This window comes from Ips typographus, linkage group LG7 (assembly GCF_016097725.1).
Source record: "Ips typographus isolate SLU linkage group LG7, UJ_Ityp_2.0, whole genome shotgun sequence".
NCBI lineage: Eukaryota > Metazoa > Arthropoda > Insecta > Coleoptera > Curculionidae > Ips > Ips typographus.
This window is the reverse complement of record NC_138428.1, coordinates 4524323-4545948: the sequence shown is the minus strand read 5'-3', so window position 1 is coordinate 4545948 and position 21626 is coordinate 4524323. Positions and strand designations below refer to the sequence as shown.

The 21626-nt window shown below is 36.3% G+C and overlaps 3 protein-coding genes across 4 annotated transcripts; 1 reads left to right on the top strand and 2 right to left on the bottom strand.

Annotated features, from left to right (window-relative positions):
• Positions 1 to 199: 199 nt before the first annotated feature.
• On the bottom strand, positions 200 to 8130 carry LOC145731737 (uncharacterized). Its single transcript, XM_081983664.1, has 10 exons — positions 7561 to 8130; positions 7397 to 7505; positions 4871 to 5011; positions 4735 to 4809; positions 4565 to 4681; positions 4393 to 4506; positions 1549 to 1703; positions 1357 to 1499; positions 1153 to 1305; positions 200 to 1100 (listed from the first exon to the last, which is right to left on the bottom strand). The coding sequence occupies exons 1-10, from the start codon at positions 7899 to 7901 to the stop codon at positions 925 to 927; spliced, it is 1524 nt and encodes a 507-aa protein (XP_081839790.1). The 5' UTR covers positions 7902 to 8130; the 3' UTR covers positions 200 to 924.
• A 144-nt stretch (positions 8131 to 8274) lies between these two features.
• On the top strand, positions 8275 to 16983 carry fab1 (1-phosphatidylinositol 3-phosphate 5-kinase fab1). Of its 2 annotated transcripts, none has more exons than XM_081983649.1 (21): positions 8275 to 8677; positions 8732 to 8921; positions 9988 to 10237; positions 10290 to 10496; positions 10550 to 10764; positions 10814 to 11032; positions 11136 to 11324; positions 11418 to 11653; positions 11714 to 11981; positions 12039 to 12730; positions 12947 to 13239; positions 13292 to 13440; positions 13519 to 13675; positions 13727 to 14069; positions 14121 to 14213; positions 14341 to 14536; positions 14923 to 15092; positions 15148 to 15443; positions 15495 to 16066; positions 16119 to 16280; positions 16602 to 16983. In XM_081983649.1, exons 1-21 carry the CDS (start codon positions 8378 to 8380, stop codon positions 16805 to 16807), a joined length of 5403 nt encoding a protein of 1800 aa, XP_081839775.1. In that variant the 5' UTR covers positions 8275 to 8377; the 3' UTR covers positions 16808 to 16983. The 2 variants fall into 2 exon arrangements, with proteins under 2 accessions (XP_081839775.1, XP_081839774.1); XM_081983648.1 differs by having other exon boundaries at positions 13286 to 13440.
• LOC145731735 (solute carrier family 53 member 1) lies at positions 16917 to 21606 on the bottom strand. Its single transcript, XM_081983656.1, has 11 exons — positions 21156 to 21606; positions 19831 to 20065; positions 19612 to 19769; positions 19320 to 19463; positions 19152 to 19269; positions 18708 to 19078; positions 18338 to 18485; positions 18084 to 18278; positions 17685 to 17854; positions 17496 to 17632; positions 16917 to 17444 (listed from the first exon to the last, which is right to left on the bottom strand). Exons 1-11 carry the CDS (start codon positions 21222 to 21224, stop codon positions 17183 to 17185), a joined length of 2007 nt encoding a protein of 668 aa, XP_081839782.1. The 5' UTR covers positions 21225 to 21606; the 3' UTR covers positions 16917 to 17182.
• Between the last annotated feature and the right edge of the window lie 20 nt (positions 21607 to 21626).

The following is a 21626-nucleotide window of genomic DNA, read 5'->3' as shown; positions in this document are numbered from 1 at the left end:
ACTTTTCAATTTTTTTTTAAGGATTTAAGGTCAGGAGACAAGTGTTGAGCAAACTGTAAAAGCAACAGTCGAATTGACTTGCCTGCTTGAACTATAAAGAAAGGTCAAATTGATTCATGTGTATCCAATTTAGCTGTTTAATTCCATAATAAATATAGTAATTAAAAGAAAGTTTGCTGTCAGTAATAAAAAATCGATATACTGAAAACTCTTTATTATCGATAAACCGTGATAACAATCACTATAAAATGTTAACAACGTGATGGAATGTACCGAGTAAAACTATTAAATTATTCGAACCCTAGCAGCTGAAAACGATGATCGATAACAGTTTAACTACCTTCCTAATTGACACTTATTACAGTGAAAATAATGAGAAAGGAGGGACAAATTAGAGAATTAAAGTTAAGTACACGCCATAAGGGTTATTTAAAAAAATAAAATTAAGATTTAAAGTAATTGCTTGTAGACGGAGCAATTTAAATACTCTGAAATACTGTCGAAACAATAATAAAGGATCAAATCCTAAATGTCGAATTGCGAAAGGATTTAAAGGCAAGATTATTAATAGTCTAACTATTCATATTATTTTGGCATACTAGGTTCGGCAAAATTGCGTTTAGGTTCTTTCCTTTCGCCTACAACATCTACTTTTTATGATCTAGCTACAATATATCAACAGACAATATCCAATTTGGCTAGTATTAACTTTTTAGTGTTTTATTAATAACTTATTTAGGGTGTTTTGTATGCAACACAGTTTTGTTTAAGTCAGTCAACTGGAACTTTTAAAACACCCACACATATTTAAAAAAACAAATTTTCAGTAACAATTTTCTTCAAGTGAAGAAACTTAGACAGTGCCACCAGACTAGAAAAGTCCATCAAGCCGCCGCAGTAAAAACAAATCAATCAAAAGCCTTACTACTTTTTAATCCTACGGATAATCTTCCGAAACGAGGCAGTCCACTTGGTGCGCGTCAATTTGGCACATTCCTGCTCGTCCAAAGCGCCGTTCGGGCTGAACTTATCCTTGGGCGTGGTCGCGTTGCTCTTGTACTCGCAAAGGTCTGAGGAGAACCCGGAATCGCTGCCGAACCCTAAACCCCGCCCACTGAACCACTTTCAAAAACCTTATGATGTTTGGTGTACCTCTAAAACTATTCCGGTTCTCTTGACTGTAAGCGTCCAGTTGGTCCTCCTTGTCTCGGAGGTAACTCGAAGAAGAGTCAGAAACATCATCCATATAGGACATGGACAGTTCAGCAAAAGGCACGCTAAGAGACGAACACTCGCTCTCAACACCTGCAAAACACGTTTTTTTCTACCAGAAAATTTGTGGTTTAGAAAGTAAACCTGAAGGACAAGAAGTGTCGGCAACAGGACAGAACCACTCCGATAGGCTCTCACCTTCGCCGCAGTGCATGGGGGACCTGGGTGGTTTTATCATGTTGCGCATTTCCAAGAAAGGAGTCTGCAAGCACCCGAACAGTTTACGACTGAAAACAAGTCATTTTATATGTTGCCAAGTAATAAAGTAAATCGTACTTGTGTCGAGAAGGGGTAATCCTTTTGTAAGACGCTTTAGCGTATGCACAGACCGAACATTTCTTTTGTTTACAATTGGCCAGGTGTTCTACCGCCTTTTGGAACTGAGAAGCCAAGGTGGAACCCTGAAATTCCGATGATTTTACATCTACAACCTGAAAAGAAAACTCTATGTTGCGCTCAAATGTTATTAGTTAGTTAGTTTATAGTATATTGCGAAAAAAATAGAAAATCATGCAACAATTTTACTAAAACTATGTAAACATCAAGTAAATACACAGAAAAATTGTGCAATAACTTTACAAATTATTATCTAATCATAAGTACCTGCACCTTATTGATTGATTTGTATTTAGCAGGACAGGAAATTAATTTGGGGAACATTAAGCTCATCAAAAGTAATATCCAGTTCAGCTGCACTAATCCTGATACACCGGCAAGTTTCATATGCGTATACACAGGGTGACCTATTTTGACAGAAAGATTATAGCAATCCACCCCAAACAATCTCATTTTTAGCAAGCATACACAACCAAGTTTGTTATTAGTGTCATCAATACTTTAACCCCACAAGTGGTTATTATTATCAAGAGCTGTCCAGCCATTTTTAAGATCTTTGCCTCATGTCAAGATACTGTTATGAAACTTTATTTATATCTTTCCAGGCAATTGCAAGTACTTACAGATAAAATAAGTTCTAAAATTTTATTGCATTTAAACGCAGCAAAGATAATATGTTGCAACACAACCAGTGTATGTGCTTGCTTTAGAAGTAATCCAGTATACGTTTGCTAATGTATATGGTGCAATTATAGCAGATCAAAGCCAATCTATTTATAAAGTGGTACTAAGAACTAAGACGGAAAGATAACGGATTCGCCCCATTGGCCCCGATTACTTCAATAACAACAATCGTTAAATGGCCGATTTTGGCATTTCCTCGCTTATTCCGCACGCGGATATGTTAAAATCCGATCTCGAAATCGGAACGACTACGGGTGAAAGCGTAATTAAAGCGTCGATTTTTTTGAGCTTCTCGTTTTTAACTAGAACGTCCACTTCGGCAATAGTATCCTTAAAATTGAACACGGTAGTAAACAAGCCGGACTTGCTTCCTTATATCTGCAAACTAATAAAGTTTTATAGCTTGAATTTACGTTCAATAAATTAAAAGTGGTTCGCCTACCTTAGGCTATAAATAATATAAAGGAACCGTTTTGTTGTTTAGAGACACATGATTTGTGTGAAGAAATTGAAACAGGACTTGTTTTTATATGTTGGATCATCAGAGTCTTAATAATAAAAGTAAACATGATGATCATAATTTCTGGTCCTAGACTTGGGTCTTGCAATGCAGATCCATCAATGCAGATACTTCAATATTGTTTAGCAAAAGTTGGAAAGAGATTGTACCAATTTGACACTGTAGTCCATGATTCAAGTCACTGTAAAACTTTTGATGGCATCCTTGTACCTAAAGTGATTGTGATAGATGGAGTCTTATGCCTTAACTACTAAAAATTTATCTGTTTCAAAATGAAATTGGTCCACTTTGAATTACTTTGAAAAGCTGTCCCAGAAATTAAATTCGGAAAATACTGAGAAACTCCCCTTTGTGATGTTAAAGGTAAAAACAGTTAATTTTGATTGGAGCATGTATGTAACTATCCTTGAATGTCTGTCAATAACAATAGTGAATATAAATAATTTAAATTACTTTAATTTCTATGGAATAAATTATGAGGTCATATGTAAATTTAATCGGGTTTGTAAAAAACCATCCTTATTTCATTGGCATTGTAGGTAAATTCGGTAAATTCAGTCTAGGTATCCTTTGTCATTATGCACCAGACTCTAAATCTTAAATTAAACGCGCATCTGGCAAGACAAGCATAAATCTTACAATAAAGCAAACCTAAAACAAGAACCAAACACTTTAATGGTACTTGAGTTAAAGAAAAAAACCAACACACAGTTACGTTACAACTAAGAATAGAAATGAAGGCAACCTCGTTAAAATTCCGTCTTTAAACGGTGGTTTAGCGTGGCAATTTTACCACTAAACAGAAGCCGACTAGCAATACGAAATGGCGTGAAACAATCTTGGTGGAAAGGAAAAGAAATTTCGAAGATCCCAAAAGGAGAAAACCATAAAAAATCAACGATTTGAAGCTTCACACGAAAGCCGTTGTTACGCGTCGACCAGAAAACAATGAGTTGTTTAAGTTTGAAAAATATGTTAATTTGCGGAATTCAAAAGAGAAACATATACTGAACAAAAACACAATGGAGTGTGTTATGTACCAGCCGAGAGCTATATGCAGTTCGTGGTTTTTTGGTTAGTCAAGTGTAAATCCTCTCTCGGTGAAGAGTTTCTAGAATTTCATCGACCTCGCTTACTTCCGCCGTTTATGTAACCCATGATTCGAATGCACCCAGGGGCCGGTGAAAGATGCACGTTTGCAACCGGCCTTAACTATTTATCACCGTTATTCTTATACTAACAGGCAAAAAACACTTTTGCAGCTACTAAGCCGTGAAAACAATGACCACACTAAACCAATTACCATATAAATTAGCCAGCTGTGGTATGCGCGATATTAAGTCATCAATAGAAAAGAATCAATACAAAAAGCCCTCAAGAAATCAGTTAACCCGTACTGATTCACGTACGATCAACGAGACAAGAATATATCAAAAAGCCTGTTCAACCATCATGCCCGATTTGCATTCCGAACATTTATTTATCAGTCACGTTTTATGATCAAATTGTAGGTTAATGACAACATGCTACTAAACTAAAGAGCTAAATGTCGCAACTGGTATTACGTGGGTGAAACTTACCCGTCTTTCTGCTGCAGGAAATTCCGAGGCGCAGGTTGGGTTCCTCCTGACCCGCGAACCGAAAGGAACCAATCCCTTCCGTTCCGCTTCCAATTCCTCTTTCAATTTATCGTTCTGCAAAACAAATTATTGAACTAATCCGAACGGTTTACAGTGAGAAGCAATAACCCACCTCTCGCTCCAAATACTCTTTTTCTGTTTTGATTCTAGTTAAATGATGAACCACTTCTTGTCGCGCTCTTTCTAGTTTCCGTCTATTATATTCAGACTCTTTAGCTTGTTCTTGAAGCTGCAACAAAAATGCAATTAACCACACACAAAGCCACACAAATTAGTCCTTACCAGTCTTAAAGTTTGGTTACGTTCCTTCTCAATTAACGCTTTTTGTTCTAGCAGTTTCTCTTTTTCCGCCCTCAACTAGAATATCAATAATTTACATAGGAAATTTACATACAATGCATCAGTATAAACCAAATACCTTGTCGCATTGCTCTTCAAGGTAGATGACACGTTCCAAGTTGATGAAAACCTCGTCTTCTTTCTCCCTCAACAGGCACTCGTTTGATTCCAGTCTTTTGGCAATTTCCTCTCTTTGTTGAATAAGATCATCTCTTTCAGTCTGTTGTTCAAAAAAAGTAAAATAAATAAATTCTGCTTCCCAGGCTCCAAACAAAGATGTGAAAATGAGTGGATTAAAACAATACCACCGTCCTTGACATTGTTTAGACAAGATGTGGTTGTCTTTTAGGTATTATTGAGTTTCAGGTTTTTTTATGATTTACAACAAAAGGAGCAACCATTTAGATGGTTTTAAACCAAACAAAGAGTGTGATGTGAAAGAGAACATTATGTCATATTATTGATCAGTAATTTTAACAACATCAAATTTGGGACACTCTGAATATTATTAATGTGAGTTAAACATTATACAAAGCACTTTCTCATGAACATCAAATAAACATTTAATGCGTAAGTAATCACGTAAACACACAATTGGTTTATTTGACTTGACAATGTATTCTGAAACTCAAACAACTCTCTAATTATAATTAATATTATAAACAGTTATATTTATTAAGTATTAGGTACTAAAAATTAAAATCGGTTTTTTCACATATTTGTAAAAAAATTATTAATTATTAGTCACTACAGACATTGATATGATGTCAGACAGATAATAAATAAAGAAAACCTATTGTTTTACTGGAAGGATTAACAGGAGAATCATATAAATGTCCTTATAGGTATTTGAAATTCCAGCAGGTATAGCAACTGTTACCCCTGAATGTAATTTTTGTTACGAATTGAAATTAAAGTAATAATTGTTAATCAAACTAAATAAGTAAAAAACAATAATATGCCCCTAACTGTGGCTAATAACTTGAAAGTACTTAGAAACCTCAAAATAATCAATTAATCAATCAAATTATGATTTATTGTCCTACAGTTGATATGGCTGGAGTAAAATATTGTCATTAAAGTCAGTATAGGTATACCTAACGTTGTTTCAGATATCAGGTACAATAAATATCCATATACCCTCTTAAAAAGTGAAATAATCCGCCATTCAACAAACATTTAGCTATTTTGACACTTTTCAATTCAAACCAGAGCAGCTGTTATGTTTTATTATTATTAAATATTCTACATTGACCTTTGGCCAGCTTAGTAAGCATGTGATAAAGTGCTTCAATCATTCAGGTTTATTTTTTAAAAATAGTCCACCATAATCATATTTTTAGCAGTTTCAGTCAATAAACATTAGGATGAATAATATAATATTTATATTAATCTGGAATTTTTTCAATGATCTAGAAAAGACAAAACTGGAAGCATCCCTGTTAGGTTAGTTACCATCATCAAATTACATACTAAATAAATATCTTGCAACATAATGATTATAATCATTCATTATTTTAAACTAAAGTAGACAAATTCAAAGCCCATTTAAATCAACGTAACCATTAAACAATAATGTTTTTGTGTGAACATAAAGAGCACTGACAAAGTGTTAAAATGGTCTGGATCAAATCAAGTGCATCTTTGTTCACTAATTTAAGTTAATTTAAAAGTGAATGGGTCTATAATTCCTCTTGCAAACAATCTAAAATGTCTGTATAGAATAGCTATAAAGTTCACATAGATTTTGTTGTATTGACATTGGAAAAAAAATAAATTATTTATAAAAAAACATGTTAAAATGCACTTTTTAGAATTTGAGGTATTAAAAATATTACTTTAAGACAACCTGCTTAAAAAGAAAGACTACACCCTTGATTGAATAAGTCTTATAAAGCATACTCTCCTTCTTCCAGCTCTATTAGGTATAAGAACTTAATCTTTGTTCAGCTTCAATGTAAATTAATGAAAAAATTATCTTGCTTTTAAGTGCTTCATTATTTTAGATAATCCAATGGTTTGGTGAACCTTAAAATTATAAAATTGTTCTCCCACATGACAGGATGGTGATAAAAGCATTATCAGATTGAAAATATCTGATAAACATTATCAAATACATAAACTATTGCCAGTAATATGAGCATAAAATAACTACTAAACATCAAAATGTTTTACCTCAAGAAATCTGTAAAATATTAAATTTCAACCAAACTGATTCACATGATTTGCACAATCTTATTTTAACTTTTTGGCAAACACTACGTAGTCCATCACAAAAAAATCATAAATAACATGTTGAAATAGTTTACCTATATATATAAAAAAAAAACAAGGTTGATTAAATGTATTGATTGAATTTAGCTCTTCTACTGACCAGTAAACATAGCAGTAAATGTAGGGAAAAAACCACTTACATAAACTAAACTAGAACATTTTTATGTGCATGACAAATAACATGAATTTTGCATTGAATTACCTTGATATGTTCTCCACTTACACAACTACTGAATATATAAATTTTAAGTTCCAATTATTGTAAAATACAAACTTGAAAACTCCAAATACTTAGAAAAAAGACAATTTCAAATACTACTAAGTTTCTTACCTTGACTTCATGATATTTTTCCTCTAAGTAGTAGGCAATATTCCTTGCTTCCTCATACTTCTGAGACAAATGCAAATACTTGTCATAATGTTTTTTGAAAAGGACAAACCTGAACCAAAGCATCAGGACTTAAATTTGTATAAAAACTCAAGTCACCAACTTACCTGTAAAAGTCATTTTCACTGACTATATCCCTAATGCTATCCTCAGGATCAACACGGTCATAAACTGAAGCACGCTTGTTCCGATACTTGGGTATCAACAAGTCGGGCTTATCTAAAAAGTCCTCTTTCGTCGGTGACCCGCATCCAGTGTCCAGCAAGTTTTCTGAGTGCCCATGATGGATCTCCTCAGTTACAGGGATGTCAACCGGGTTTTGTAGCACCAACTCGTCACTTTTGCTCGAACTAAGGTCGCTGTAGAAATCAATATTTTTACTCGCCCTGTACGTGTCCAGGAGGGCTCGAGGGAAGGTATCCCCACGGGAAATTATTAATTCGGTCATTGTGCACTTTTGTCAGCTGACGGGGCCACGTAACATAACTGTACCCGGCTGAGTCCTGCTTTCGAAAGTCGTCCCAACGCCGAAAAAATACGCTGAATAACGCGTCACTTTCTTAAAACGGAGTCTGATCACTTTAAAAACCGCTGAAACCGCACGTAAGCCTCTTATCTCGAGGTGCAAACCTTTAATAAACAAATTATTACAAGGATGTCACGGTGACAGCCCCAAGTGTCAAGCTGCAAAAGTAGTAGGCAACCAGCGCCCTCTAAAGACACTAAACTGACAAACCACAGCAAAATGTCAGTTAGATATGTTTTTATCCTTGTTTAATGTACAAGAGCAAAAAGACCCATAATATTGAATGCGACTGACAGCTGGCATTATTTTGTAAACAAAAACACTACCATACAAAACAAAAGTTATTAAAACTGCAATTTAAGCAAATATTTTCATTAAAATGTTGTAGAACTAGCAAAATGAGTAAAAACTTGCAGTCCCCGACTAAACTGACGGAGTTCGCTCCTTTACAGCCAGAAGAAAAGCCTCAAACTGTGAGCCACTTTATAACCAAACTGTTTAAACTGACCAGAAATGAAGAGACCAGCACCTCAGAAACAGCAAATGCTACCCAAGACGCAGCCCCAGTTTGGGCTAACGACATAACCGAAACCTCTAGCAATACCGTGCCTAACATTTATCCAGTTGACATTAATGAGGGAAGGAGTTTACCCAATGTTCTGAAGCGGATAAGCAACTTACTGGCTCTTAAGTCCAATGTATTTAAATCATTACATTTTTGAGTCTAAAAGTTACAGTCTAACCGTTTGTAGAATTTGCAAGATTATGCTGACACAGAGTTGAAACAATACTGGATGCCTGATTCAGTGAGTAAAGAATGTTACCAATGTTCAGAGAAGTTTACAACTTTTAGGAGGAGGCATCACTGCAGAGTTTGTGGTCAGATATTTTGTTCTCATTGTTGCAATCAACAAATTCCTGGAAAAATATTTGGTTGTACAGGTGAGGGTACAGTTAGAAAGTTAAGAACATTTTGTTGTGGGTAGTAGAAGGTTTTTTCTGTTTGAACTGAACAATCCACATTTCTGGTTGCAGAAGTAGAATGTTGATTTATTATATGGGAACAACTGAAGATCAACAAAATACTTTTGATAGTAATTATAAATTTCTGGTGGACTGTTATTACACCTTACTTTTGGTTAATAAAAATAAAAGATAGCAAAATAACACCCCTAGTCACTGCCACAAAACTATAATGATGTTTTCAGCCTTGTTTAGAACACAGGTCATTGTCTAAAAAGACACATATGAAGGCAAGTAAATAGTTACGTTACAAGCCAAATCAACAAATAGTTAATTTAAATAAATAAAGTAAAATACTTAGTTGTAGCTATAGCATCTCAGAAGGATATTACTTCTTACATACTCTGGGGAGAAATTGCAATACCCTCAGTATGCCACATAATTTTAGGAAATCCTCATATATGGTGAAATGAATGCTGATGTAATTGCTGTATAAAAATGAATGATCTGGGTACTTGAACAAGAGTAATTAAGACCTTTTAATAATATAAGCATAGTAATAGTGGGAGATATGGTAATTTTAAACCTCTATAGCTCTTCATCTTTCAATGTCTAGTTCCAAATTGAGGTAAAGTAAAAGAAGTTTAAAGTGTTGGGAGAAGTCTACTAATAAATGTTAATGTGTATTTGAGCTTTTTTTTATTATTTAATGTTTAGATGTACCAGTAATGTATTTTGAAAGAATTAACAGAAACTTAATGCAAGAAATACCATAAATCATAATACTTCTACAACAATATAGTTTTTTGTTTGTTAGATCTAAATTTGAATAGACAGATATATCTGGAACAGAGTTGGATGTCATGACATAATTGTCAATTACAGTGGTTTGCTTTATATTGCAAAATGCCATTATGCTCTGATTAAACCAATTGCAACAATTTCTTATAAAACCAGTAATTGGTCAAATACTTTTGTTGTTCTATAAAACTAAATTTTTACTTGTTGACTAAGCAGAGTATAATGCAATAATACTAATTTGCAGGTGATTTACGCGTTTGCACTTACTGCAGTAAAGTAGTTTTGTCATATCTGCAATCTTCAAACTTTGGAGCAAATTTATCCACAGACTTAAAAGCTTTACAAGAAGATTTGTCTAATAAGTTTAGAGATATTAGCGGACTTTTGTCCAGTGAGGCATCACCTAGTTCGGCTCATGGCACATCTGGAGATTCTGACAGTCTGAAAAGAAAAATATCAGTGGGTTATCAGGAAGAAACTTTTGCCTCAGACAGGTATGTGTTCTGATTATTTTTATTTATACCTCCAGTATAAGATTGTGTATAGTTCTACTGTGTCATATTTAACAACTGAGGAAAAATGCAAGGCTTTACAAAACTCCGTGTCGTTGCGCAATTTGTTTGAAGAGATCTGCAAACCAACTACTGGAATTAATTTTACGTCGTACAAATTCAGGCTAAGGACTTACTCACACTGCTTTTTGGGGTCAGAATTGGTAGACTGGTTAATTTGTCAACAAAAAGCCAAAACAAGGTTGTTTGTCTGCTATTTTAATAGTTTAGTATACATTTGGGTGGTTTTTAAAGAGTTCAGGCCACCGCTTTGGCTCAAGCTCTACTAGAGGGTATTTACATTGAGGCCTTTACTGAATCTAATAGTTTTGTTGACGGTTACGTGCGCTACCGTAAAGGCAACTTGTTTTCGCCAAACGTTTCTCAACAATCTGGTAATAAATTGGATTTGTGCACTCAAGAAGAACCCAGTTGGGTGCAGCAAATTCCTTATGAGTTTAATCATTCCGGTGAGTTTGTGTACTGTTTGTAAGTAGATGTGCGAGAATGTGTTTGCAGACTGGGACAATGAACAAATATCACCAAATATGCCTGCTCTTGCCTCAAACTCTTACAAGCTAGACCTCAATGTGGGAGCTAGCAGTGTGTACCTGTCAAGGCCTTTGGAGTCTCCACAGCTTTGCGAAGAGGAGGGGGAAGTAATACAACAGTTTGAGAGTATGGAAGAGTCTGAGGTTGTTAGACCTTCAGAGCAACGCGAGCTAGCACCGGAATCTGGTGAGCTTTTTAAACATTTCTGTTTTATTGTTGCCCCAAAGTACTGAATCAATTGGATATGGATTAATTTTTTAACTTAAACTACTTAACGTTGTGTTTATAGGTTGGTTCAATGCGTCCATTCTTCGAGAGGAAAATGGTGAAAAAGAAGCGTACGAATTGCTGACTGAAACTTATCAGCAGCATGAGCAGAGCCTGTTAAAACAACTGTTATGCGCCAAAGGACTACCACCTTCTTGGGGTGATATTTTAACACCGTTAATACGTGACGTCATTTGTGTCATTCGACCAGGTATACCTACTCAAGTTGTGAACTTTAATGACTTTCTTTTTTGTGAAGAAACTTAACAGTATTACCGGTTGTTAATTATTACTTAAATTCAAGATAAAAATCACGACGCAATTCAGTTGGACGTGCGCAACTATGTGCAAATCAAGAAGCTACCGGGGGGCGCCAAAACGGACACATTCGTGGCAAACGGAATTGTCTGTAGTAAAAATGTGGCCCATAAAGACATGTCCGTGGATATAGATAATCCTAGAATTCTACTGTTGGAGTGCTCTATTGTTTATCAGCGGACGGAAGGACGGCTAATGTCTTTGGAACCTGTCATGATGCAGGTAATAAATAATTTTACCGTTGTACAGGGACAAATTAGACTTTTTCTTTTAACAAAATAGGAACAGGAGTATCTACGTCACGTAGTGGCTCGTATAGCAGCCTTGCGTCCTGACTTGGTGCTGGTGCAAAAGAGTGTATCCAGGTTAGCGCAAGATATGCTGCGCGAGCACAATATTACTCTGGTGCACAATGCGAAGCGCACCGTTTTAGAACGACTATCCAAATGTACTGAAGCGGATATTGTGGGCGCTGTAGACGCCCATATTGGACGACCCAAATTAGGTTCTTGCAAGAGATTTTATTTACGCAGATTTGCTACAGAGAATGGTTATTAAACTGTGCAATTGCTGGAAACTTGTAATAGTTGAATAACCATTTTTGTAGGGCGTGCTAAGACTTTGATGTGTTTTGAGGGATTAACCTGTCCTCATTTGGGCGCCACTGTACTTTTACGGGGCGCTTCTATTCCAGAACTGGTTAAAGTCAAGCAAGTGGCTTTTTTCCTCATATTTACGGCTTATAATTGGCGCTTGGAGAAGTCTTTTTTAATGGATGAGTTTGCTATGCCGCCCAACTCTAGAATTGCATTTCTTGATGATAGTCGTGAAGGTTCTCCGCAGTCTCTTGAACCGCCTATACAAGAAAACCTAACAAAAGTAGAAAAGAAACCGACACCTAAAGTGCCTGAACCATTCACGGACCCTCTGCAATCAACCGAATCTAAAAAAATCGTGGCACTGTCTGTGGATGATAACTCAGATCCATTGCAGTCCACAATATCTGAACAAGGACAGGAATGTACAGGAGAAACGTTAACAGTGGCCGATTTGCCGTTCTCCAATCGGTTTAAAAAACATCTGGATGACACTATTTTGTGTATTTCTCCTTACGTGATCCTGCCGATGCCTTATCTGGAAACCGACGGAGGCAGACGTTGTAAACTGAGACGATTCTTCTTCAAGGATATGTATTATAGTGCACAGTTTGATGAAGCTGGAGGTTCGAAACAGAAACGCAAAGCTCAAGCGGTAGATCCTAATTATTTGTTCGAAAATCCGAACTCAACCGGAAAATCAGTAAGTCAAGCTAGTACGCTTTGTTTTGGTTCTGTGAGTAGCTGTAAAAATGAGTGAAAGATTGATATCTTGCTTTTACCATGCCAATCATAAATAATTCTTGAGTTTTACTCACTATACTATTGGATTGGTCTTCAAATCTGATACAGTTACAACGATTTAATACATATTATGAGTTACAAACGATTACAATACACATGAAGACTTATTTTGTAGAAAACTGCATCGTTACATCCGTTCCTCACTGCAAAAATAACAAACGCGGATGATAATCGTGTGCAGAACATGCTGGCGCATTACAGAGCATGCGGCGGGCAATTTCCCAAAAAAGAAATCCTAGACGTAGCCAACGATATTACAAACGTCCAAAGTGTGGAACCAACTTTATCTATAGCGGAACGTAGTCTCCCTGACGTTCTGGACCCTATGAACCACCAAAGACTTGCAGTATTGTTCTACAGTTTCAGTCACGAATCCAGTAATGCACCGGCCTTTTGCGTTAATCCTTGGTAGTTTTATGTGGCTTTTTGGAATATTGTCGTTAGAGGATATAAGTTTTAGGGTGGTTTACATGGATTTTTATGGCAAAAACGACATTCCCTTGGGCTGTTTCTTGGAGCGTTACTGTTTCCGGCCTACGTACGCCTGCCCATCGAAAACTTGTGTTACTCCTATGGTCAAGCATATTAGGAGATTCGTTCACAATACTGGTTGGTTTTATTATCACACAATTATTTAGATAAATTCAGCTCAAAAGCAGACTACTGTGGCATTTCTGGTTTTTTCAGGCAGTGTAACAGTATCATTGAACCACTTTGAAAATGAATACGCCGAAGAAGACATCGTAATGTGGAGCTGGTGCACTAAGTGCACCGCCGTCTCCCCCGTAGTCCCTTTATCAGCTGATTCGTGGTCTTATTCTTTTGCTAAATATTTGGAATTGAGGTTTGATTAGTCCTAACAGACTTTCCAACTTCACCAACTAAATAAATTCAGATTCCACGGTGAGATATTCAGCCGGCGCGGTCTGAACGCCTGCAGGCACAGTTTACACCACGACCACTACCACTACTTCGGCTACAAAAGCTACGTGGCTTCTTTCAAGTATTCTCCAATCAACATTTGGGAGATTTGGCTTCCCCCGCCTGTTATCGAGCTGGTAGGGGAGCCTGGAGACCGCGATGGATTGATTGAGGAGGCCAAATGGTTGGCGCAGAAGGGTTACGATCTGTTTGTTATTATTGCGGATAAAGCTGCGGCAATATGCGGAGAAGAGCTAGAAGGGATGGGCAATATACGTCAACTAATAGCTAAGGATCAAACCTCGTTTAAGTTGAAGGTGGTTTGTTTTTAAAGTTTTTATTTCAGTTGACCTGGGTGGGAGTTTTAGGTGGAGGAAGTGCAGTTGAAGTTAACGTCACCAACTGTGGAAAATAAAGAGTTTAGCCGTGAATGTTTGGTTCAATCTTACTGGAAAATTAAGGTAAAATAGATTAACTAACAGAACCGAAATATCGTGAGCCTTATTGTATTTTAAACCCTTAAATATCCGGACTGAATTTACATTAAATACAGAGTCTACCGGACATTCTTGCATTTTAACATTTTAGGATAGCGTCACTAGAATTAAAGCGTCCCTTGTCGAGCTAGTGGACACGTGGAACGCCCATTTAGTGGATGCCATACGAAAATCTGATAAAAAGAAGGAAAAACCTGCCGCTCCAGAAGTTGAAAGTCCCGCAAGTGAGACGATTGAGCGTGGAATATTGGAGGCGCAAAAAGACTTGACTGAAATAGAAAATTCTGGTAAGTACACATACTCAACTGCTAAATTTGTGAAGTTTTATGGAGTTTTTATTGTTGAGCTATGTTGACCCTTTCTCTTTCAACGAAAAAAGGTATTGTGAGCTTTTCTTATTATTTATAGAAATCAAGGACTGCAAGGTGTTTGACATTTTGAATAACTTACACTTGGTCAATATTTTGATTAACATTTTTTTATTGAGTCTAGATTTAGTGAATATTTTTCCTGTAGAAACCGCATTAAGTAACAAAAAAAAGAATACAACACACTTTTCTACAATATTATGTTTTCTAAACCCTCACAAATAAAACTTGTTAAAGCAACTTGAGTTAGGAAATTTCTGGGTGACCTACAAACTTAGTGCTAATTTAATGCATGAAATTATTAGCTGAAACTTCTGATGATGCCTCCCACAAACACCAATCGGATACTACATCCTCAGGCACTCACGTAGAGGAAAGCATCGACAGCAGAAAAGAGACGTTCAAAAAAGAGAAATCTGTTAAAAATATTTTGGATAAATTGCTTCCGTCGTCCGGTCAAACAAATCCAATTCAGGTGATCGAGTCATTCAATAACGTACAAATTTTTGGAAAACTTACTGGTATTTTAGGGGGTTTTTCCTCCCGAAGAGCATTACGATTTGTCTATCGGTGTGTACGGTTCCATTCCAGTATTCGAAAATGAGCCAAGCTCTATAGTGGCATACGCTCTTAATTCTCTGGATTACAAAGAGCTAACAAGTAAAAAAAGTTTGACGGGCGAACAAACGCCCAGTCCTTCAGCCAAAAGGAAAAATCATTCGGAGAAAATTGACGACGATAAAGGTGGTTTGTTGGGCTTTCTGCGCACCAAAGATTCAAAAACTGACAGCGGACATACTCAATCAAGTTCCAGTGTCGAATGTCCGTAAGTAACTTTTTTTGTGCTTAAACCGTTTTTTGTAACGCTTTTTTTTAGGGAGGTTGACTTAATTCCTGATAAAACCGACGACGCAAAGAAAAGCAAAAATGGTATAAACATAGATATCCAATTTCACAGCGGCAGTTGCGATTTCTTTTGCTGCATCTACCAAGCTGAAAAGTTTGCAAATCTTCGTAGCTCCGTAGTGTCTGGCGGCGAGGAGAGCTACGTTAGATCGTTAAGCCGATCAAAACATTGGAAGGCTGTTGGTGGCAAATCCGGCTCGAATTTCGCTAAAACCCACGATGACCGGTTCATTCTCAAGGAAATGCCTAAAGCGGAAGTGGATATGTTTCTTGAAACATCGTCAAACTATTTCAGCTACATGCAAAAATGCCAGGGCACACAACAGCCAACGTTATTAGCCAAAATTGTCGGTGTTTACAAGACCATTTACAAAAACTCTACCAATGAATCGCAACGAAGCTACGTGCTAGTAATGGAGAATTTGTTTTACGGACGTGAAATTTCCCAAAAGTTTGACTTGAAAGGATCAATGAGAAACCGGTTGGTAGTTCCGGATGATCGAGACGGAGAAATTGTTTTACTGGACGAAAATTTGTTAAAAAGTTGGTTTACATGTTACAGATTTGACCGGAAATATGGTACGGTTTGTTTCAGTGACCTGTGACAATCCGATGTATCTCTTACCACACTCCAAAGAGGTGCTAATGGCCGCCATTCATAATGACACTGACTTTTTGTCTTCGCAGGCGGTTATGGACTATTCATTGTTAGTTGGGTTGGATGCTACAACCAAAGAACTTGTTTTAGGTATTATAGGTAAGTCTGGCTCAAATAATTTCATGTTAATTATCTACCGTTCTGGTAAAATCTTTTAAAGACTAAATTTAACTATTAAAGTATTATTGCAATACTCAGCAAAACTTGAAAGAAACAGTAGAAGGGTTAGGATACAGAAAATTTCAGTACCTACTTATTTAATTAAGTTAGTAATACCAAATAGTAAATAATTTAACAAAGCATGTCAGTAAGACAATAAACTGAACCTAAAAGTTACGTTGTCCGTTTTGGTTGATATCGTCTATTATGCAGTTGATTTACCAAACTGAAAGCATGTGCAAGTTATCAAATTTCTGTCAGATTATTTGCGGATATTTACGTGGGAAAAACGTCTGGAGAACATGGTAAAAAGGACTGGAATTCTCGGAGGAAAGGGCAACTTACCCACCATCATTTCTCCGGAAGAGTACCAGAAACGCTTTATTGATGCGATGCCCAAATATTTTCTTGAAGTCCCCGACCACTACGCCGGGATGGGGAAAGGACTGGACATAGCCCGGTGTTAGTTTAACCTATGTGAGTAGTAAAAAGTACTGTGATAGCCGGTTTGAATACTTGAAATTCAACTGGTGGTATATGGAACTTTTATGAATCAAAGTAAAATTTTACTACGTGTTTTTCCTTAAAAACTTTATTTTAAAACTTATTGTACGTTTATAATTATTAAATATTTACCTAACTAGATCATTCGACTTAATGGAAGGTCGGCACTAATTATTAAGTACCTGATTAAGTAATGGAATAATGTACAGGGTTTAAAACTAGAGGAAATACAAGTAAGTAATGGCAAAACCGCTTGTTTAGTCTGAATATCATCTTTAGTATATTCTGAGGAATTATTTTTGTCTTTCATGTATTTGAAAAAAATGTTATTTAAACTGTTAACCTTGTATTCCCGAAAATGGTATATTTTTAAAATTAACAATGGTAGTATCAGGCAGTAGAGGCATTTTATCCTCCTTCTTCTTCACGATTTTGTTCTTTTTGCCGCGATGCGCCACACCATCTTCATCGTCCATCATTCGCATAATTTGGATTTGATCGGAAGAATCTATGGGCGCCACAGAAATATCTCGGACCGCTCTGAACTTACCGCAATTGTTCAGGTGCTCGTTCTCCAATCGGAAAAAGTTCCACACAAACCTAAAATTCCAATTTGATCAACTTTGTACAACCAAGTTTTGTGGCTTATACCTTCGGAACACTTCTAAAGGAGAAGTGATTGACGTCATCATATCAGAGCTGACGTATTTGTACTCGGTGAGGTAGATGCTAATGCTCCAAGTGAATCGGAGCACAAAGTCTTCGATTATGGCAAAATAGTAGAAGAACTACGATATTTACAGTTACAATTAGGTGGACGGTGGATCAGTAAGCACTTACAGTGGAAGAATACACGATTTCTTCTCTTAAAAATGTATTTTCGCCTGCGTTTTTGTCCAACAGACCCCAATCCATTTTAATGTCCCACACGTAGGCGTAAGTCGAACTAATCAACTGGGCCAGGATCCACATAATATAGTATGGATTATCTAATACTGAAGTGTAATCGTCTGGAAAATTAAGTTACTCTTTACCATCTAGTTTTCTTATGGTTTGAGAACTGAGTTACGCGCAGGAACTAATATTTTTGGACGTAGAACACTGTTTTGGACGTTGTGATTGGTCAAGGAAAAGCAGCAAGCTGAAAACTGCTTTTCTTGACCAATCACAAATTACCCACTATGCTGAGAAGAAATTTAGGAGCATTGCCTTTATAAGATTAACCCTTCACGTTCATACCTTTATAGTAGCTTTTAAGGGTACCAAAAATCACTACAAAGAACGTGGTAGAATACTTTCCGGCGTTCACCAAATGCGGAAACGCCTCCCTAGAGTCATAGTACCGCCTCAGACATTGAGCGAAACGGATCCAGGCCGGAATACAATTCACCAGCGGCCTTATAGTGAAGTTCTTCTCCATGCAGGAACTGGTATCTGTAAGACATTATATTTTCTCAAATCTAATTAACATTTTTGTGTCAATTTGATAGTACCTCCAGCTTCTAGCCAGTTTCCATTTGTCAAGTAGAAACAAGTCAGAAACTGAATGTCGAGAAGACCGTTAACCAGACTGTTTAGTTGATCAGCCAGCCAGAAATCGGCAAAGCCTACGTGGAAAAATGGTGCTGCAATCATTCGACCCTACAAAACGAAAAAAGTTTAAACAATAGATAGTTGCTCTTTTTAAACATTTTGAAAACAATGAAGCTAAGAAGTTTTATCAAATCTGAATAAAATTAGAGCTTTTTTTGTACCAAATTTAATGAGAATTAAAAAAAGAAGGCTTACAAGTTACACTTCCTCACTTGGCTGGCTAAATGGAAATTTTTAAGTCACACTAAACCTACTAAAACTCATACTTACGCAAAGGCGTAAAAACCAGAATCTCGCTTCGTGTCGGAACATTTTGAGCGGATTAAGTAGGAACCCTGCCATGATTAGAACCAAACCCAAAGGATTAACGTACGAGGGAATGCTCAAAGGTTCGCTGTACAAGAAACTGAGCAAGCTAAGTGCCCAAACCACTCCAAAAATCGCGGCCAGCTCCATAAGATGCTGCTCCGACAGGTGATTACGAGGGTCTAGTTCGAAGATTAGTACGTGGTTTACACCAGAAGAGCGCCATCCGTAGATGTTCACTCCGATGAGAAATATAAATTCAATCAGCATAAGGGGACCGCGGTACATTCGGAAGGCCACTTTCAAGTTGTCACCGGTGCTTTCGTGGAATATTGCTGGAAAAAAGAATTATTTAATTGGTCACCGACTCTACAGGTAAGTAATATTTATGTACTTGTGTTTATATACCTGATAGAACAACAGCCACTAGAAGAACAATAAAACTTCCAGAAAACAATCCTACTTTAAAAGTTGTCCATGGAGATTGTTGTTCTCCAAGAGGCGGCACTCGTAACCGCTTCATCGCCTGAAAAACAACATTTTTGGTTTGGTGGCAAGTAATTGGAACCTAGTCACCTTTTGTCTGTCGCCTCCCTCTAATTCTTGGGTGACCAAACTTTCGGTCTCGTTGATCAAATGATCGATGTCTTTGTTGGTGTTGAAGTGCGATGTTTCCACGTGCTCCTCTCTCCATCTTGCTCCTAAATCTGTGCTTAACAGCTAAACGGACGAGTTAGTTTATGTAAATCTTAAGGTGGATTATCTAATACATTAGTATATACTAGCGTATAAAGTAAAAATAAGAACAGTTATTTTAATACTTTCATACGGTAGTACTAACGTCTTTAATTGCAGATAATCATTATACCTTATCGTGCTTTTTTAGTATCTTTCTAAACCCGGTATTGTTGAGAGTTTGATAGTTCTGCAACAGAATAAGACTGAGATAAAACTCGCTGAAAGCCAACTTAAGATCTTGCAGCTTCCTCGTAGGAACTTTTCGCCTCTCTCGATTTTTGTGTGAACCTTTTTAAACGGTGTTAAAATTAGAGTCATTTATAATAGTATATTGAGATTGTATCGGAACCTGATGTTCGTAGACTGTTCAGTGAATCTTTCAGTTCGCTAGTTAGAGTGGCAAACTTTCGGGTAGCTTCCGCCAACTTTTCGGCGTAGAACGTGTTAATCTTCTTCAGTTCCTGGTCGCAATAGTGGAAAAATTGCTCGTCGAAATTGGCAAAGTGTTTCCGCAACTCTTCGGCGTCTGTGGTTTCTGCAGACGGCGCCTCCTCCACCGTTTGGTAGAGCATCTGCTTCATTTCCTGCAAACATTTGACTTTTTTTAATTTGTTTAATGGGATACAATATAAAAAGTTTTATTCAAGTTGTTAATTGGTACACAGTGGTTCTAATAAAACTGTTTGCTCTGGGTTAACAGTATCAGTAAATATGTCTTGTTTTAATTCAAGTACAACGCGGTGTTAAAATGAAAGTAAACTAGGATTGTGGTTGTTGTGACGTTTTTCATTAGCAGACATAATATAAATTGTATTATTTCCCATATGCTTGTTGAAAGTCAATCAAGGGGAATGACAAACATGTTTGGAAAAACTGGTCTAATAAAATTTATATGAATAATTATGCTTACAAATATACATGTAATAAGTTATCAAGACTTATTCATAAAAATGCCTGTTACTACTAAACTTGTTTTTTGTCTCCTATAGTTTATTTAAACTAAAATGTCAATAGGTATAAGTATGCCTGAAATTTTATTAAGGGTCGGTACTTTCACCGGATAAATTTATCCTTAGAATAATTTCTACAGAAATGAGGGAATTCTATGGAAATTATCTTTGGAATAAAATTATTCTGAAGTGTGAAAGTACTACCCTTAAGAAAATTCAGTTTTTGTCACTTTTTGAGTGATACAATCAATTTCCAAACACCCTGTATAATAACGAAAAATAGGTTTCAACAAGGAAGAAGGAAAATAAAAAAAAAATTTACATATAGGTTCTCTCCTAACTCTTTTCCTACTGGAATAGTAATAAGTAGTAATATCATTAAGGCAAATGTTATTAGAAATTATTATGGGGGTTCCAAAAATGCAAAATAATACAAGTTTAAAAATTCTAAAGTAAGAACAAAAAGACCGAAATATAGATTTAAATTTAAATTAATTTCAAATATCAGCAAAGCTATATAGTCTTGGTGTCCTGTTAAATTCCGAACGCAGCCTCATTACTTGTCATAATAATCAGGACCAATAATAATCCAGAAAACCAATCATGTGATAAAGCCCTAACCTAATTCTAAATCAGCTGTTTTGTTGATTGTTTTCTAATACTATTACAAATTTGCTAATTCAGAGAAATGATTAGCAAATAAATCAAAATATGGTACACGTACCTCGTAATTGATGTATTGTTTCCTCCATTCTGGAGTGATATGGGCCGATAAATGTTCAGCGAATTTCATCTTCGTTCTTCATCCAAACTGCTCCGAACCCACCAAGGTTAAAGATCTAGCACGGGATCTTTTATTGAACTGATTTTAAGAAATGATCACTTGAAACCGTATTCGATTGTTTGTTCGGCATCCGGCGTTCCCCGTGTGTTCACCAGTACTGGGTATAATAAATAGTGCAAACAACGAAACTGCTTGTTTGAAGCACTAGCCGCTTATCATTTCTCCTCGATGATAATAAATCTATTTTAGTTGGGTTAGGAACAACAGCCCATTGTGTTAATATGGTTTACATTCTTAATTTATTGGTTGTGTGTTTGATTTTGCAATTTTGCACTACCATTTAGCATTAGCAGTTTCAGTTAGGTATTACAAGTCTAGTTTTCTGTAAACTGTAATTTATGTCGATTATCA

Coding starts and splice junctions, on each gene's coding strand:
- LOC145731737 (XM_081983664.1), bottom strand. CDS start 7,901: ATGACCGAATTAATAATTTCCCGTGGGGATACCTTCCCTCGAGCCCTC. Junction 5,012..7,396: donor AAAAATATCATGAAGTCAAG/GTAAGAAACTTA, acceptor TTTGAACAACAG/ACTGAAAGAGATGATCTTAT. Junction 4,682..4,734: donor GTAACCAAACTTTAAGACTG/GTAAGGACTAAT, acceptor TTTTTGTTGCAG/CTTCAAGAACAAGCTAAAGA.
- fab1 (XM_081983648.1), top strand. CDS start 8,378: ATGAGTAAAAACTTGCAGTCCCCGACTAAACTGACGGAGTTCGCTCCT. Junction 10,765..10,813: donor TTATGAGTTTAATCATTCCG/GTGAGTTTGTGT, acceptor ATGTGTTTGCAG/ACTGGGACAATGAACAAATA. Junction 16,281..16,601: donor ACTTGTTTTAGGTATTATAG/GTAAGTCTGGCT, acceptor AATTTCTGTCAG/ATTATTTGCGGATATTTACG.
- LOC145731735 (XM_081983656.1), bottom strand. CDS start 21,224: ATGAAATTCGCTGAACATTTATCGGCCCATATCACTCCAGAATGGAGG. Junction 20,066..21,155: donor AACAATACATCAATTACGAG/GTACGTGTACCA, acceptor AAATGTTTGCAG/GAAATGAAGCAGATGCTCTA. Junction 17,855..18,083: donor CCTTAAAAGCTACTATAAAG/GTATGAACGTGA, acceptor TTAATTTTCCAG/ACGATTACACTTCAGTATTA.